A 14,468-nucleotide genomic window follows, 5' to 3' on the forward strand; every position below is an offset into this window, starting at 1 on the left:
CGTGTAAGCAACAAGAACATTTCCCAGGACATAGACATATGGGCAGAAAGCTTAAATTATTGTTAATCTAACTCCAATTTACAGTAGCTATGACAGTTAAAGAATACCATGCTATTGTTTGAGGAGAGTGCACAGTTATGTACTTAAATCAATTAGGCACATTTGGATCAGTCTAAAACGTTGCACATACACTGCTGCCATCTAGTGGCCAGAATCTAAATTGTGGCACTTCTCTTGCATTTGAAAGAAGATGGGAGTGGGGGGGGGGGGGGGGGGGGGTGTTATTTGTTTTATCTTTTACCAGATGAAATGTGTTATATTCTCCTACATTAATTTCACATTTCCTTAAAATATATATATATATATGTTTAGCTAATATAATATAAATTAAAAGCATGCATTAAGGTGTCTGTGTGTGTGGCAAAAACGAATGTAAACATTAATAAATGCATTTCTATACCTTCGAAAATATTGGAGTTCCAGAAGCCATCGAGGTACGGTGGCTTCAACACAGTGCCCACTCTTAGTCATCTAGTGTATATATACATTAATGACTGAGCCAGATGCCCTGTTAATCCCCTAACTGCCAGTGCCATGTTCCATTTTGACAGCAGTACTGTAAAATCTGCACTGTGTCTGGCCACCCAAATGTGTCAGTTTACAGTAGGCCTAGTGTTCTTACTGAATTATACCAAAGTTTTACTTGATATAATCCAGTGAGATGTAAACAGTGTAAAACTGGTCATATGCGATGTACAAGTAGGCTGCAATGGAGTTGAGTGGAAACCAGTGTGGGCGGAGTGCACCTCCGACTTCATCTTGTCACTGTCAGCTGATACATGTAAAAATGTAATTTGTTAATACTTTCCTTGTACCTACGTTTGTCCTGTGTAAATGCAATTTTTTCTTTGGGTTCTGAAATCGGTAGTTTTTGATAAAAGTAGGAATTTATGTGATGTCTGTCAGACTAGTACTGTGCCACGTAATCCACTGTTTTCCAATGGAGTAGGAAGTTCAAATCAAATGTGCTAAATGCAAAGCTGTAGACTTTGAAATGCTTGCTTAAGAGCCCTTCCCAATAATGCAGTTAAATATATATATATATATATATATACACACATATATATAATACAAATAGTAACACAACAGGAATAAAATACACAATAATTAAGCTACTGAGTGTACAAAACATTAGGAACACCTGCTCTTTCCATGACATAAACTGACGAGTTGAATCCAGGTGAAAGCTATGTTAAATGCACTTCATTCAGTTTAGATGAAGGGGAGGAGACAGGTTAAAGAATATTTTTGTCTCAATATTTCTTGAGACAATTGAGACATGGATTGTGTATGTGCGCCATTCCGAGGGTGATGCAGCCAGTCAAGATGCTCTTAATGGTGCAGCTGTAGAACTTTCGGAGTATCCAAGGGCCCATGCCAAAACTTTTAAGCCTCCTGAGGGGGGAACAGGGGCTGAACGAGTGTGTGTGGACCATGTTAAGTCCTTAGTGATGTGGACGCCAAGGAACTAAAGCACTCAAACCGCTCCACTACAGCCCCATACAATGTGTATGGGGGCTTGCTCTCCTCTCTTTCTCCTATAGTCTACGATCAGCTCCTTGGTCTTACTGACGTTGAGGGAGAGGTTCTTATCCTGGAAACACACTTCTAAGTCTCTGACCTCCCTGTAGGTTGTGTCATCGCTGTTGGTCAGCAAACTTGACGTTGGTGTAGGAGTCGTGCGTGTCCACGCAGTCGTAGGTGAACAGGGAGTACAGAAGTGGACTAAGCACAGATCTATGAGGGGCCCCCGTGTTGAGGGTCAGCGTGGCAGAGGTGTTGTTGCCTTCCCTCACCACCTGGCGACAACCCGTCAGGAAATCCAGGATCCAGTTGCAGAGGGAGGTGTTCAGTCACAGGGTCCCAAGCTTGGTGATACGTTTGGAGGGGACTACGGTGTTGAACGCTGAGCTGTAGTCTATGAACAGCATTCTCACATAGTTATTTCCCCTCTAGTCCAGGTGAGAGTTTCAACTTTAAGCATGCACTACCACTTCATCATTTTATAAATATCCATTCTTTAAGGCTTACTGTGTACCTGTGCTTGTCCTGATTGTTATATTTGGAATCCATCGTTTTGGCATTTTATGCGTCCCCTGCCAAAAACAAAAAAAGATGGTGTGCAATGACAGGCTGCTCCTTCTCCTTTAACAAATAATGGTTCCCTTGGTAGAGGTCACGTAAAATGCTACATTTATCAAAAACGACAGATTTCAGCAACCAAATAAAAGCTTGCATTTACACAGGACAAACATACGTACAAGGAAGGCAACTCGATGAGTCGGAAGTGCAGTCCTCCCACACTCATCACCACTTAACTCCATTGTATTTGTACATTGTGGAGTGGAGAAACCTGACTAAAGCGATCTCCATACCTGGCCTAGAGTGTGTTCTTGCCAGGAGCTGTGAAACTGGTAATGCAAATAGAAACATTTGTTTTGTCCATACATTCCACCTGAGCTGCTTCACTGTATCCACCTAGCATAATAGCATAGCGTTTCTTTCTACCTCCAAAAGCTTCAAACACACTAACAAAGCTTTGTATTTCCGCTAACAGACCCATAACCACCACCACAAATGCTCATACAGCCATTCAACCTTCGATGTTGGATCCGCGCTGCTCTTGAACCGTTTATGCTACAAACACCAAGCCAACATTGACATGTGCAGTCAGACTCAACTTAGATTGCTTCAACACATCTTTTTGATACCATTCATAGGCTATTGTATAAACTATAAAGCTTGTTGTATCCTCATTCATTTCAATGGCAGAACAACCGCCACAGAACTTTCAGAATGTTCAAACAAACACATTTGATAGATTATGGTGCCATATTACTCTATCGTCGCTGTCTGATGAAAACCTCATCTCCATTTTTGCCAATTTTTTTGAAAGCTGTAACTCCCCTCAATGTACTCTGAACATTTCATGCCTCTAGGACTAAGAAAATGTATTACAAATAGCCTCTGAAGTAATAACTGTATGTTCGTTAATGGGAAAACATGGCTATTTTTCAACTTCCTGAAAAGTTTCTGTTTTGGAGAGGCTTTCATCAGACAGCGACATTATGCTCTATAGTGCCCACTATAAGCCACTATAATATCGCCACACGTACAAACCACCCCAAAACAACTCACTCTAACTAACTCGTAGATTATGACAACCCTATTACTACTGCAGTCACTACCATTACTGCTACTATTTCCCAACCATAATACTTCAAGACTAGCAAGCACACATTTTCTTTTATATCAAATGTCCTTTTCTAGTTTGTGTTAATACAGAGTTTTTATACAACATTTTCAGTATCATTAACTGAACACATTCAGGGGTTCAGGGCCTGACCACCACCTTTCGGGATATTACATTTCAGGCACCCTAGACTTTTAGGTGAAACATGTCAACATAAAGACAGTGGAATTCATCACATCACTGATCATGGTGTTGACATGTATGACATGATTAAATAGCAATATTGTGTGATTAAACATGGCGCACATCCCAAATTGCACACTATTCCATTAGTGCACTACTTTTGAACAGGGCCTATAGGGCTCTGGTCAAAAGTAGTGCTCTATGTAGGGAATAGGGCGCCATTTGGGACAAACATTTGAGTCCTCATACCGTTTGCTAATCAGACCACTCTAGCCACTGTCACACAGTAATACGTCATAGAGGTGAATCACAAGACACAGCAAGGTTCAGACAAAGAACGTCACATACTCCAAACTTTTGTTTTCTAAAGGAAACATTCCTGAATCACAGTGAGCATGAATATAATGAAAAACTACGTATTTATAGGGAAATTGACCATTGTAGCGGTTGGATTGGGATTCTTCCAATTAAAACGTCATTTACATTTTTCTGTGTGTCAAATATTGTCTACTGTCCTCATCTACCTGGTGGAAGAGTTACAGTAGGTTTGTCCACAGACCGATGAAAGATCTATAACTTCACAAGCTGTTTAATAGACCAGACAGTTATCAGCTCTCACTCTGACTTCACCAAATGCAAATCAGATAAAACTCAGCTTGATCTTAACCCTTACAGCAGGGTTGGCAGAACTTGCCTATTCCCTATATAGTGCACTACTTAAACATAGTGTGTTTCTTAGGCAATAAGGTGCCACTCGGGACACACGCCTGGACCGTTGCCTGATTAACAGTAAAGAAGACAATCACAGATGGAAGTACCAATCACTTTTCAGCCATGTTTTGGATTGTATTGCCATGTAATGTATGAACACAATATGGTACAGTACTTATACAGATGATGACTACAACAACATATTCAGGGGACGGATTGTTATTACTGTACAGCTTCTGTGGGGAAACATCAAGTCTCTGGAAATATCAAACCATATACTGTAAACCTCCATTTAATATACTGTACACCAGGTCCATATCTGTTTTAAAACAAGACAACATTGATGTGGAAATGTGAGAGAAAACAAAATAAAAACCTAACAAGAACATATACATTTAAATGGAATCAGTTTCGTGACATCCAATTGCGATCTTGTCTCATCGCTGCAACTCCCCAACGGACTCGGGAGAGGCGAAGGATCGAGAGCCGTGCGTCTGCCGAAACACAACCCAACCAAGCCGCACTGCTTCTTGACCCAATGCCCACTTAACCCGGAACTCAGCCGCACCAATGTGTCGGAGGAAACACTGTGCACCTGGCAACCGTGTCAGCGTGCACTGCGCCCGGTCCACCACAGGAGCCGCTAATGCGAGATGAGACAGACATTCGTGCCGGCCAAACCCTCCTCTAACCCGGACGACGCTGGGCCAAACCCTCCTCTAACCCGGACGACGCTGGGCCAAACCCTCCTCTAACCCGGACGACGCTGGGCCAAACCCTCCTCTAACCCGGACGACGCTGGGCCAAACCCTCCTCTAACCCGGACGACGCTGGGCCAAACCCTCCTCTTACCCGGACGACGCTGGGCCAAACCCTCCTCTAACCCGGACGACGTTAGGACAATTGCGCGCCGCTCTATGGGTCTCCTGGTCACGGCCGGTTGTGACACAGCCTGGGAACGAACCAGGGTCTGTAGTGATACCTCAAGCACTGCGATGCAGTGCCACTCGGGAGGCCCAAGTCTAGGTATTTTTCTGAACAAATGTTAACTCTATTTGATTATTGAGATATTGGATATGTTAAAGACAATACATGTGTAATTAAATGATATGCAGGATTAATCAGAGGGAGATTATTGTAAATGCAAAAGTTGTATTTCCTGTCCTCAAAATTATTGGTAGACAAAGGGGCAATCTGGGATTGGTACAAATTCATTTTTTGACTTTTAAATTCATGATATATAGCCATTGATTGTTGACTGCTTTTTGTTTTTACAAATCCAAGATTGCCCCTTTATCCCATAACTTCTGTCATCAATAGTATACCACAGACTGTAGGCTTCTTTCTCCCTTTGCTCATTAATAAATATACCTCTAATCGTCACCAGGTACAAACAATGTAACTGGTCCAGATACATAGCCTATTCTTAATATCTTCTAGTTTACTGACCTTTCAAATGATGACCTCTGGAATGCTTTACATTACGCTTTACAAAAGAGTGAAAACTATTTGAAAATAATGATAACATTTATGTGTAAACTATAATCTTAGAATAACTTCTCAAAGTATGATAAATTAAAAGTTACGCTACATAGCAACAACATAATGACGCTCTGTTGAGAATAATTATTAACACAACAAATCAACATAAAATAGACATTCTATAAACGAATGAGCAATGTATTGGCAAAACTAAATGTAAGAACTGTGTTCTTTCCCCCTTAGTATGATCATCACTAGTCTCTACTTGTCCCAGCTCTGGTTTGTATATACACTTTGTGTTGGTTTCATAGATCTGTTCTTCCGTCTACTCATCCATCCATTCCTCTTGTTTCTTCCAACCCCAGTGTGTCTCTCCATCTGTGTCCCTAATATACCAGAGACCTGACTGAGACCTGGGGCCAAATGTATCAAGCATCTCAGAGTAGGAGTGCTGATCTAGGATCAAGTCCTGCCTATCCATATAATCTGATTCATAATTATCTAAAAGGCAAAACTGATCCTAGATCAGTACTAGTACTCTGAGATGCTTGATACATACAAGCCCAGGAGACTGGGAGCTGATCACTCTAGCTCTCCTCCAGCCAGGAGGGCTTGTCTGACCCTGGGGGCTTTAACTTGACGTTGAACTGTCTCAGTGTCTGTTCCAACTGCTGCTGGTTCCCAGCGAAGTAGGCTGAGATAGCATTATGGAAGAGCAGCAGCTGCTTGTGCATCACCTTCACCTACACACACAGAAAAAGAGAGAGATGTAGCATTATTGTAAACTAACTAACCAAATAACTAACTAACTAACTAATAACTAACTAACTAACTAACCTACCTTGTTCTCTTCCAGGAACTTGAGTTTGATGGTGACGTCTGAGCGCAGCCGTTCGTACTTGTCTCTCTGCACCTGGTACTGCTGCTGGGACACCTCTATACGCACCATGGTGGCAGCATCACGAGGACCCAGACTCAACTCCTCCAGGTCGGCCCTGTACGCATCAAACTCCAGCCTGGGAGAGAGAGGGGAAGAGAGGCAGCGTAAAGAAATAGGCTTGGGCGGTATCCAGTCATACCGTTAGTTCTTCTGCCATCCCGGGTTTATGGTATTACCAGCATAGTACACAGGGGGGAACTAAAAACACAACAAAACAAACAAAAAAACAAAAATCACACAGATGCTGTTAGCTAAATGCTAATGAGCAAAAACAAACTAATTGCAGAGAGGCATAAAGTTATACAAGTATAGCTACTTGCTACCGAATGTCATTTTCAGTGAGTGTGGACATTTACAAGTAAAGGTGAACGAGAGAAATTGTGCAAATTACGAAAGTTGTGATGCATGCTTTTCTGAAGGAAGAGCAGCATGTGTAAATGGAGCAGAGGGGAGAAGAAAGGAGGGGAAAAACACTAGTAAGAAGCACAGGGATCATAAGGCAGCTGTACAGACAACCCATCCAGAGCTCTTTGGCAGAAAGCCGTTATACGATGACTGATGGCAAACATTTAATAGTGAATTGCATACAAGTGTAACTTCATCACCTCATGTGCACCGCACAGCAGAGACTCTCCGATAGATAAAGAACGCTATCAACTCACCAGCTTCTGCTGTCTCCCGTTGTGCTATTTATAAACCAACACGTGACTGGCTTAACTGTTCTGGGGAACTGCAGTAAGTAACTGCAGCTTCATAATGTAAAATAATTTGACAGGTGAAATGAAGAACACAATCTGCTTTATCTCCTAACATATTGCACAAGTTGACTGCAGGTATTAACTTAAAAAGTAGCTAGAAATATTCAAATTTCTTAAAATAAATAGTTTTGACTATTAAAAAAAACACCCTGTGGCTTTTAGAAAAAAATACCTCAGAGTATACGGTATACCACCCAATCCTATAAAACACCCACATAACACCCTGTAACAACGTATAACCCTCAAACCCAGGTTCAACTCCTCCAGGTATGCATGGCACACATCACACTCCAGCCTGACACACAGAACTATGATGTCATGTCAAACACACTCTATATAATGTCTCTGGCAATCATAGATATAGGGCCACATTTTCATGGTGTTAAGGAGCACAGATCTCTGTAAAAAAAGACTGTAAACCTCATAATTTGTCAGTATGATCATTTGAAACTGTTATAAGGAGGAAACTACTACAGAATCTCCAGGCCCTGCACCTTTATTTTTGTATTATGTTTTACCCTTTTTTCTCCCCAATTTCGTAGTATCCAATTGGTAGTGACAGTCTTGTCTCATCGCTACAACTCCTGTACGGACTCGGGAGAGGCGAAGGACGAGAGCCGTGCGTCCTCCGAAACACAGCCCAACCAAGCCGCACTGCTTCTTGACACAATGCCCACTTGACCCGGAAGCCAGCCGCACCAATGTGTCGGAGGAAACACCGTACACCTGGCGACTGTGTCAGCGTGCCTTACGCCCGGCCCGCCACAGGAGTCGCTAACGTGCGATGGGACAATGATATCCCTGCCGGCCAAACCCTCCCCTAACCCGAGCGACGCTGGGCCAATCGTGCACCGCCCTATGGGTCTCCCGGTCGCGGCCGGTTGCGACAGAGCCTGGACTCGAACTCAGATTCTCTTGTGGCACAGCTAGGACTGCGATGCAGTGGGGCGGCCGCCCTGCATCTTTTTAACCTTCCCCATCTTCGTTGTTACCTTGCAGCCTCGTACAGTTTGATGGTCATCAGTGTGTCCTCCATTGTCTTGTTGACCAGTGTATTGATGCTGGACACAAAAAAGTTGATGGCTCCAAGAAGAGCCTCCCCATTCCTACACAACAACTTCTGGGTCTCCGCGTTGTAGCCAAACTCATCCTGTGGACACAAACACTTGCGTTTACATCCTCAATAAATATCTCGTTTAGAGGAACAGTCAGTAAGGTAGCGTGGATTCCAAAGTGAAACTGACAGGCTGGATTTTCAGGCTACATTTCTGGAGGCCAATTTCACACAGTGTGCCATCTGCAGCTGATTTCTGGCTGGGCTGAGGTCTACGGGTTAAGGTCAGGGGTCAGGAGTTAGAGGTCTTTCTTACCCGTAGTTCAGGTGATTTCTGGCTGAGGTCCGCGAAGGTGTCTCCCAGGGCCTGCTGGGTCTGGACCAGGTTGTAGAAGTGGCTGGTCAGGGCGCTGGTCAGTCTCAGGACAGACTCGTACTTCCTCTTGGTGTCCCTGAGCACGTCTATCTGGGCCTCCAGCTCCAGGTCCACCGTCCGAGAACCACGGCCGAACCGCTCAGAGAACATCTGCTTGGTACACTGGTGTAAAGATGGAGAGGAAGAGATGTGATTAGGATAAAGGAGAGAACAGGAGATGAGAACATCTGCTTGGCACACTGGGATAAAGACGACATGGAGAGATGTGATCAGAATAGAACTGAATAGAAGAGTTACTTGCTTTCCAAGGAGGAAATTATTCCCAGTCTTGTATGAAGACAACTGATCATACCAGTGCTGTCGCAATCACACCCATAGAACACAGTGAGGATTCAATGAAGGATGGCTTCAACACATTTCCCCAGGAGAAAGGTTCCGTTCTGTACCTTGTAGGTGTTGATGCCCCACTTCTTAACGCTGTCTAGTTTCTCCACAGCCACACCACGATTAGCCTCCTCCACTGACATGTTCTGGTTGCTGTTACTGTGGTGCATCCCCGACCCTGACACAAAGGATAATAAATAACCTTCTCACTCTTAGAGGATTCCTTAAAGTGGTTAGATGCTGAGACCTAGTTGATAAAGTCTATAGTAAATAAGATGGACCTTTCATCTCATTTACTATGACCGCCGTCACAAAACCAGCTTCAGTCAGTAGCGCTGCGATACACAGAAAGGCAGATCAGTGCTTCCTTGGGCACTCTCCTCATCACTACTCCTCAAAGCAAAGACCTGAAATATTAATTTCATGTACCAAGTATGTCTTCGAGACAAATAGTATGACAGTGATTGAGTGATCGGTTGAGAGTGAATGAAATGAATGAGTGAACAAGGTGAAGTGGAGTAAAGGAGGGTGGTGCTGTATGGGTCCAGTGTAGGGCTGGAAAGTTCCAGTAGCATTCCCAGGTAAAATGTCCACTTTTTCCAGAAACCCTGGTTGCAGAATTCAAAATGTAGTGCTTATAGTAATTCTAGAATTACCTTCCAATTCTGGAAATCTTCCAGCCAGGATTTCTAGAAAACCTGGAAATTTTGGTGAACCTGGAATTTTGCAACCCTACTTGTCTGGTACCTGTGAATGGCTGGTCGGTCTGGTTCTGGTTGGCTATCCTGCTGGCTGCTGACTGGCTGGGGACCAGACCTACACCCTGTGCCCTGGACTTCATTCGCAGGTCTGGAATGGACATGGGGGGGAGGAGATGGGGAGAAGAGATGTGATATATGAGATGGAGAGAATAGATGAAGGTTGGTGAAGGTGTTAGAGAGGATGTGATAGTGAGTCACACAGGTTTTCCATGTCAAAAAAACAACAGAATAAAAAAGCAGATGGAGAAAAATATGAAATATGAACATGGAGAACATAAGTAGTAGTAGAGTATGAAATGATGTACATGTCATGATTTAATGAACCTCAATATTTCATTCGTTAACCACTTCATGTGACATTTGCATACATAGTATGCATCCAAAATGGCACCCTATTCCCTATGGGGGAGCCATAGGGCTCTGGTCAAAAGTAGTGCCCTATCCATTCGGGATGCAGTTGTCATCATTAGAAACATTCATGCAAACATAACACAGTAAATCAAACAGCTCTGCAATGAAGTCAATCAGGTTAGTAAACATATCCAGTTTTTTGTTAACATCCACCGACATGCATTCAGTATGCATTAGACAGTACAGCAGCATGCCCTTCTTTCCCGTGACATCTGTAGACAACAGGTACACCGTGTTCTTGAAGTGAGGGACTTCAACAGTGTCTGGGGTTAAACAGCAACCCAGGCTACAGGCAGGGCTCATTCTCCCACAGAATGAAAGAGTAACTAATGAAAACACCCTTGAAATTGTAAACAGGCAGACTCAGCAATATGACGTAGATGCAGAGAGTAAACAGCACAGAGGGTCAATTTCCACAACAACTAAGAGTGTTGAAGCTCGAGACTCAACTTCTCCGCTGTCTTGGTGCCCTGGCCTCCACGCTGTGAACAGCATGAAACAAACCCGTACACATGCGCAGATACTTTGTGTGACTTCACAAAAAACAATTGAGCTCAGTGTAAAGCCACCTGTGGGCTGAGGTTCGGCTCCAGGGACAAGGGCACAGTTCAGGGCAGGGGGACGTCTCCTGTCCACATTACTGAGGGTTGAAGTGGATAGCAGGGCCTGGAGGACAGGGTTGGTTAAGATAGTCAGTAAGAGAGAGTAGGAAGTAGATCTTAAAATCAAAATAGCCAATACAGTAGAGAGACTGTTTGCTACTCATAGACTCCTGAAAGATCAGAAAGAAGGTTAGGTCAAAATAGAGTCACTGATGCAGAACAGCATGCAGGCAACCTCCTAAAATAAACAAAAAACTGAATTTAATTCCATCAGGACAAACCACATTGGGGCAGTTGAAAATGTAGTCTTCACCATTCTTAATGCTAACAAACCAAGCAAGCAGCACAGACATTGCTTAAGGGACTAGGCAATTCATTGATTTAATAAGGCCTAAGTGGACATAATTAAGTGGACATTCCAGTAATGCAAAGCAATGAGAGCAGTACGGAGCGAGAGAGAGCTGTCTGTACCTTTAATGGAGCTAGTGAGAGCAGTAGAGCTGTGTGTACCTTTGATGGAGGAGGTGGGTATGATGCCCCCTGCAGGTCCTCCGTAGCCTCCAGACACGATGCTGGTCTCATTCAGGTTGGGACCAGACACCATCACCTGCTGCAGGTCCTAAGGTGAAGCCACAACACATCAATAGAATAGATATAGCCTAACTCTAATCAGTCCCTCACAGATTTTGCAGAGATTTATGATATTTGCGGCCAAAAACACTTGATTTTGCTGCGCCAAAAAACAAATGCGAATCCTGGAGGGACTGACTAATGCGTAACGCTCCTGTAGAGTATATTGATAATCTGACGAAGACCTTCCATATAGGCCTAATCTTTGTTGTACACAGACACTCACACACATGAAAATGGTTCAGTAGATTAGGTGAAAAACAATTAGGAGAAAACCTATTGATGAAGGTTTATTGTGGTTATAGTCTGAAAGTCGTCCATGTTAACACGTACACTACATCTAAATCTACAGTTCCCCAACCACGACGTGACACACTCTCTCTCATCCCTTCTACTGCATATCCCTACCTTCTCATCTAAGGTCCACTGAATCTTTGCAGCCTGCACAGAAGTGAGACATAATACAGTACAATAAAATACACAAACAAATAGTTGATGTAACGAGAGGTCACCACACACAGTATACATATAAATACTGTACATAGTAACTGTATCCCAAATAGCACCCTATTCCCATGGGACACAGACCATATGACCCACCTGCTCCAAACTGTCATCCTCGGCCAGGGTCTCTCCATTGCTGTTGATAGGAATCTCCATGGTAGCCGCCTTGCCCATAAAACTGTCTGCCATGGTGGTCGTCTGCAGGAGAGAGAGCATTGGGAGAGAGACAAAGAGATGGGAGATGGAGAGATGGAGAAAGAGAGGTGATGAAGAGAGAGAGAGCATGATCATCACACACTGAGCTTTTCACATTAATGATAGGAATGGTTTCAATGTAAATATGAGTAAAATCTGCCTAATTCAGGATAATATCCAGCCTAGCCAGCTGTGATATGTAAATATGCAGTGTCCATATTCCTTAGCCAGCTGTGATATGTAAATGTGCAGTGTCCATATTCCTTAGCCAGCTGTGATATGTAAATATGCAGTGTCCATATTCCTTAGCCAGCTGGCTGATCTGTCCACTGGTACAGTTACAGTGCTGAAAGCAACGATAACCTGCTCTCACAACAAGCAATCACATTTCACAACACATTATATAGCAGCCATAGCTAGCTATTCGTGATCATCATTCGTATTGTATCTAGTTAGCTTGTTAGTCCCAGCAATACAACACATAGCTAGCTAGCTCCAACCTTGCGTCCCTAGCCAGCTGGCTAAACTGGTGGTGCTGCTGAAAATGATGATGATCACAGTTAGCTAGCTAACGTTACCTGCTGTGTAGGTGCAGTAGTCAAATCTCCCAAAATGTCAAATATAGCTGCTTATTCCACACGTTATTTCATCAAATATTACTATTATGAACGGAATGACACCGTTGCAATGTTTATTTTTCGTATGTTGATGAACGCATGACTGTGGTCGTTATTCCGTTAGCATCCCCCGGTAGAACCGGACACAGTATGCAGATAAAATCCCTGAAGCCCAGTCCCTCCCTCCTTCCTTCCTCTGGCGCTACGCGTAAAACTACGTCAAGTCGCCACGTCGAACAGCTGACGACATCAACTCCCTTCTGCCCTCAACCATTTAGTGATTTGGATTGTTTGGTTTGTGTGGAAAAACAAACATCACCACCTTAAAAATGAAGTTCTCTCTGCAACTAGGGCAGAAGGAGGTTTTGAGTTATTGGATTTTGTGGATATGAATAATAGTTTTACGATTAAATGGTTGAACTCCAGCATCTTTATGGTTCTCAGCAGGGTTGGGGAGTAATCCGTTACATGTAAAGGATTACAAAAACTGTAACTGTAATCTGTTACATTACCAGCGACAATATTGTAATCAGATAACAGATACTTTTGAAAAACGAAATTATTATTTCGAGGGTTATTTTTAAATTCAGAAAGGATGTTTGTGAAAACAAAATGTTTGACACGTCTCTGTTTTCTCAATGACATTCAAATCAGCATTGAAAACATTCGCTATTTTAAATTTGTTCAACGTGAGCGAGTCTGACCATAAATCAGAGACAAATATGATGACACAGCAAATGTGTTTGATGGATCGAGGAAAAAGAGCAGGAATACGCTTTTGTAGGCTACAGTCCAAGCTATGTATTCCAATGGTGCGACTGCTGCATCCAAAAATAATCAAATTTGAATAAAGCTTGGAGGTAAGGATGACAGCAGTATCTACGTCGATACGGATATCGCTTATTATTGATATCTACATAGCGCATTGATGTGAATCACACTGCTACTCTCTCATTTAGCTATTTGCGCCTTACGGATTGTGGTTGTTGTGGATGGATGTTCAAAAATCTAAATGTGTATTTGAACAGAATAATGGTTCAATTCAAGAAGTTTAGACTGCCTATCAATCATTGTTTTTGAAACCAGTGGACAGCCAGTGAAAAATGAGCTCTTGCAACAGCTGCATAGTGCGGGTCCGAGCCTATGAAATAAAAGGGAGGCTTTTATTGCTCAATCTAATTCATGCTGATTATTTTTTTTAAATCCATAGGCCTAATTGACACATGCTCAAACTCACACACTTTGGATAGACTTAAAGGGGCAATCTGTAGTTGCTACAGTACACCCATTTTTGGACTTAAAAATTATATATCTACAGTACCAGTCAAAAGTTTGGACACACCTACTCATCCAAGGGTTTTTCTTATTTTTACAATTTTCTACATTGTAGAATATTAGCGAAGACATCAAAACTATGAAATAACACATATGGAATCATGTAGTAACCAAAAAAGTGTTAAACAAATATAAATATATTTTAGATTATTCAAAGTACCGGGTTTGGCGGGGGTAAGCCGTCATTGTAAATAATTATTTGTTCTTAACTGACTTGTCTAGTTAAATAAATGTTAAATAATACAAATATATATATATAAAAACACCCTTTG

At 42.6% G+C, this 14,468-nt stretch overlaps 1 protein-coding gene across 5 annotated transcripts; it reads right to left on the reverse strand.

The window, feature by feature from the left end:
• Window positions 1-4,259: 4,259 nt before the first annotated feature.
• On the reverse strand, window positions 4,260-13,877 carry LOC139386147 (arfaptin-2-like). Of its 5 annotated transcripts, none has more exons than XM_071131599.1 (10): window positions 12,823-13,159; window positions 12,146-12,247; window positions 11,954-11,986; window positions 11,426-11,534; window positions 9,889-9,990; window positions 9,204-9,319; window positions 8,698-8,919; window positions 8,320-8,477; window positions 6,471-6,645; window positions 4,260-6,372 (listed from the first exon to the last, which is right to left on the reverse strand). In XM_071131599.1, the coding sequence occupies exons 2-10, from the start codon at window positions 12,236-12,238 to the stop codon at window positions 6,217-6,219; spliced, it is 1,164 nt and encodes a 387-aa protein (XP_070987700.1). In that variant the 5' UTR covers window positions 12,239-12,247; window positions 12,823-13,159; the 3' UTR covers window positions 4,260-6,216. The 5 variants fall into 5 exon arrangements, with proteins under 5 accessions (XP_070987700.1, XP_070987703.1, XP_070987701.1 ...); XM_071131598.1 differs by having other exon boundaries at window positions 4,268-6,372; window positions 12,134-12,247; window positions 12,823-13,877; XM_071131602.1 differs by lacking the exon at window positions 9,889-9,990 and having other exon boundaries at window positions 4,262-6,372; window positions 12,823-13,035.
• Window positions 13,878-14,468: the final 591 nt, after the last annotated feature.

This window comes from Oncorhynchus clarkii, chromosome 27, assembly GCF_045791955.1.
Source record: "Oncorhynchus clarkii lewisi isolate Uvic-CL-2024 chromosome 27, UVic_Ocla_1.0, whole genome shotgun sequence".
Classification (NCBI taxonomy): domain Eukaryota; kingdom Metazoa; phylum Chordata; class Actinopteri; order Salmoniformes; family Salmonidae; genus Oncorhynchus; species Oncorhynchus clarkii.

Excerpts from the sequence above, each read along its gene's own strand:
- LOC139386147 (XM_071131598.1), bottom strand. The coding sequence starts at position 12,238 with ATGGCAGACAGTTTTATGGGCAAGGCGGCTACCATGGAGATTCCTATC. Across the intron at positions 11,987-12,133 it reads TGGAGCAGGTGGGTCATATG|GCTGCAAAGATTCAGTGGAC; the intron begins GTCTGTGTCCCA and ends ACTTCTGTGCAG. Across the intron at positions 9,991-11,425 it reads ACCCACCTCCTCCATCAAAG|ACCTGCGAATGAAGTCCAGG; the intron begins GTACACACAGCT and ends TGTCCATTCCAG.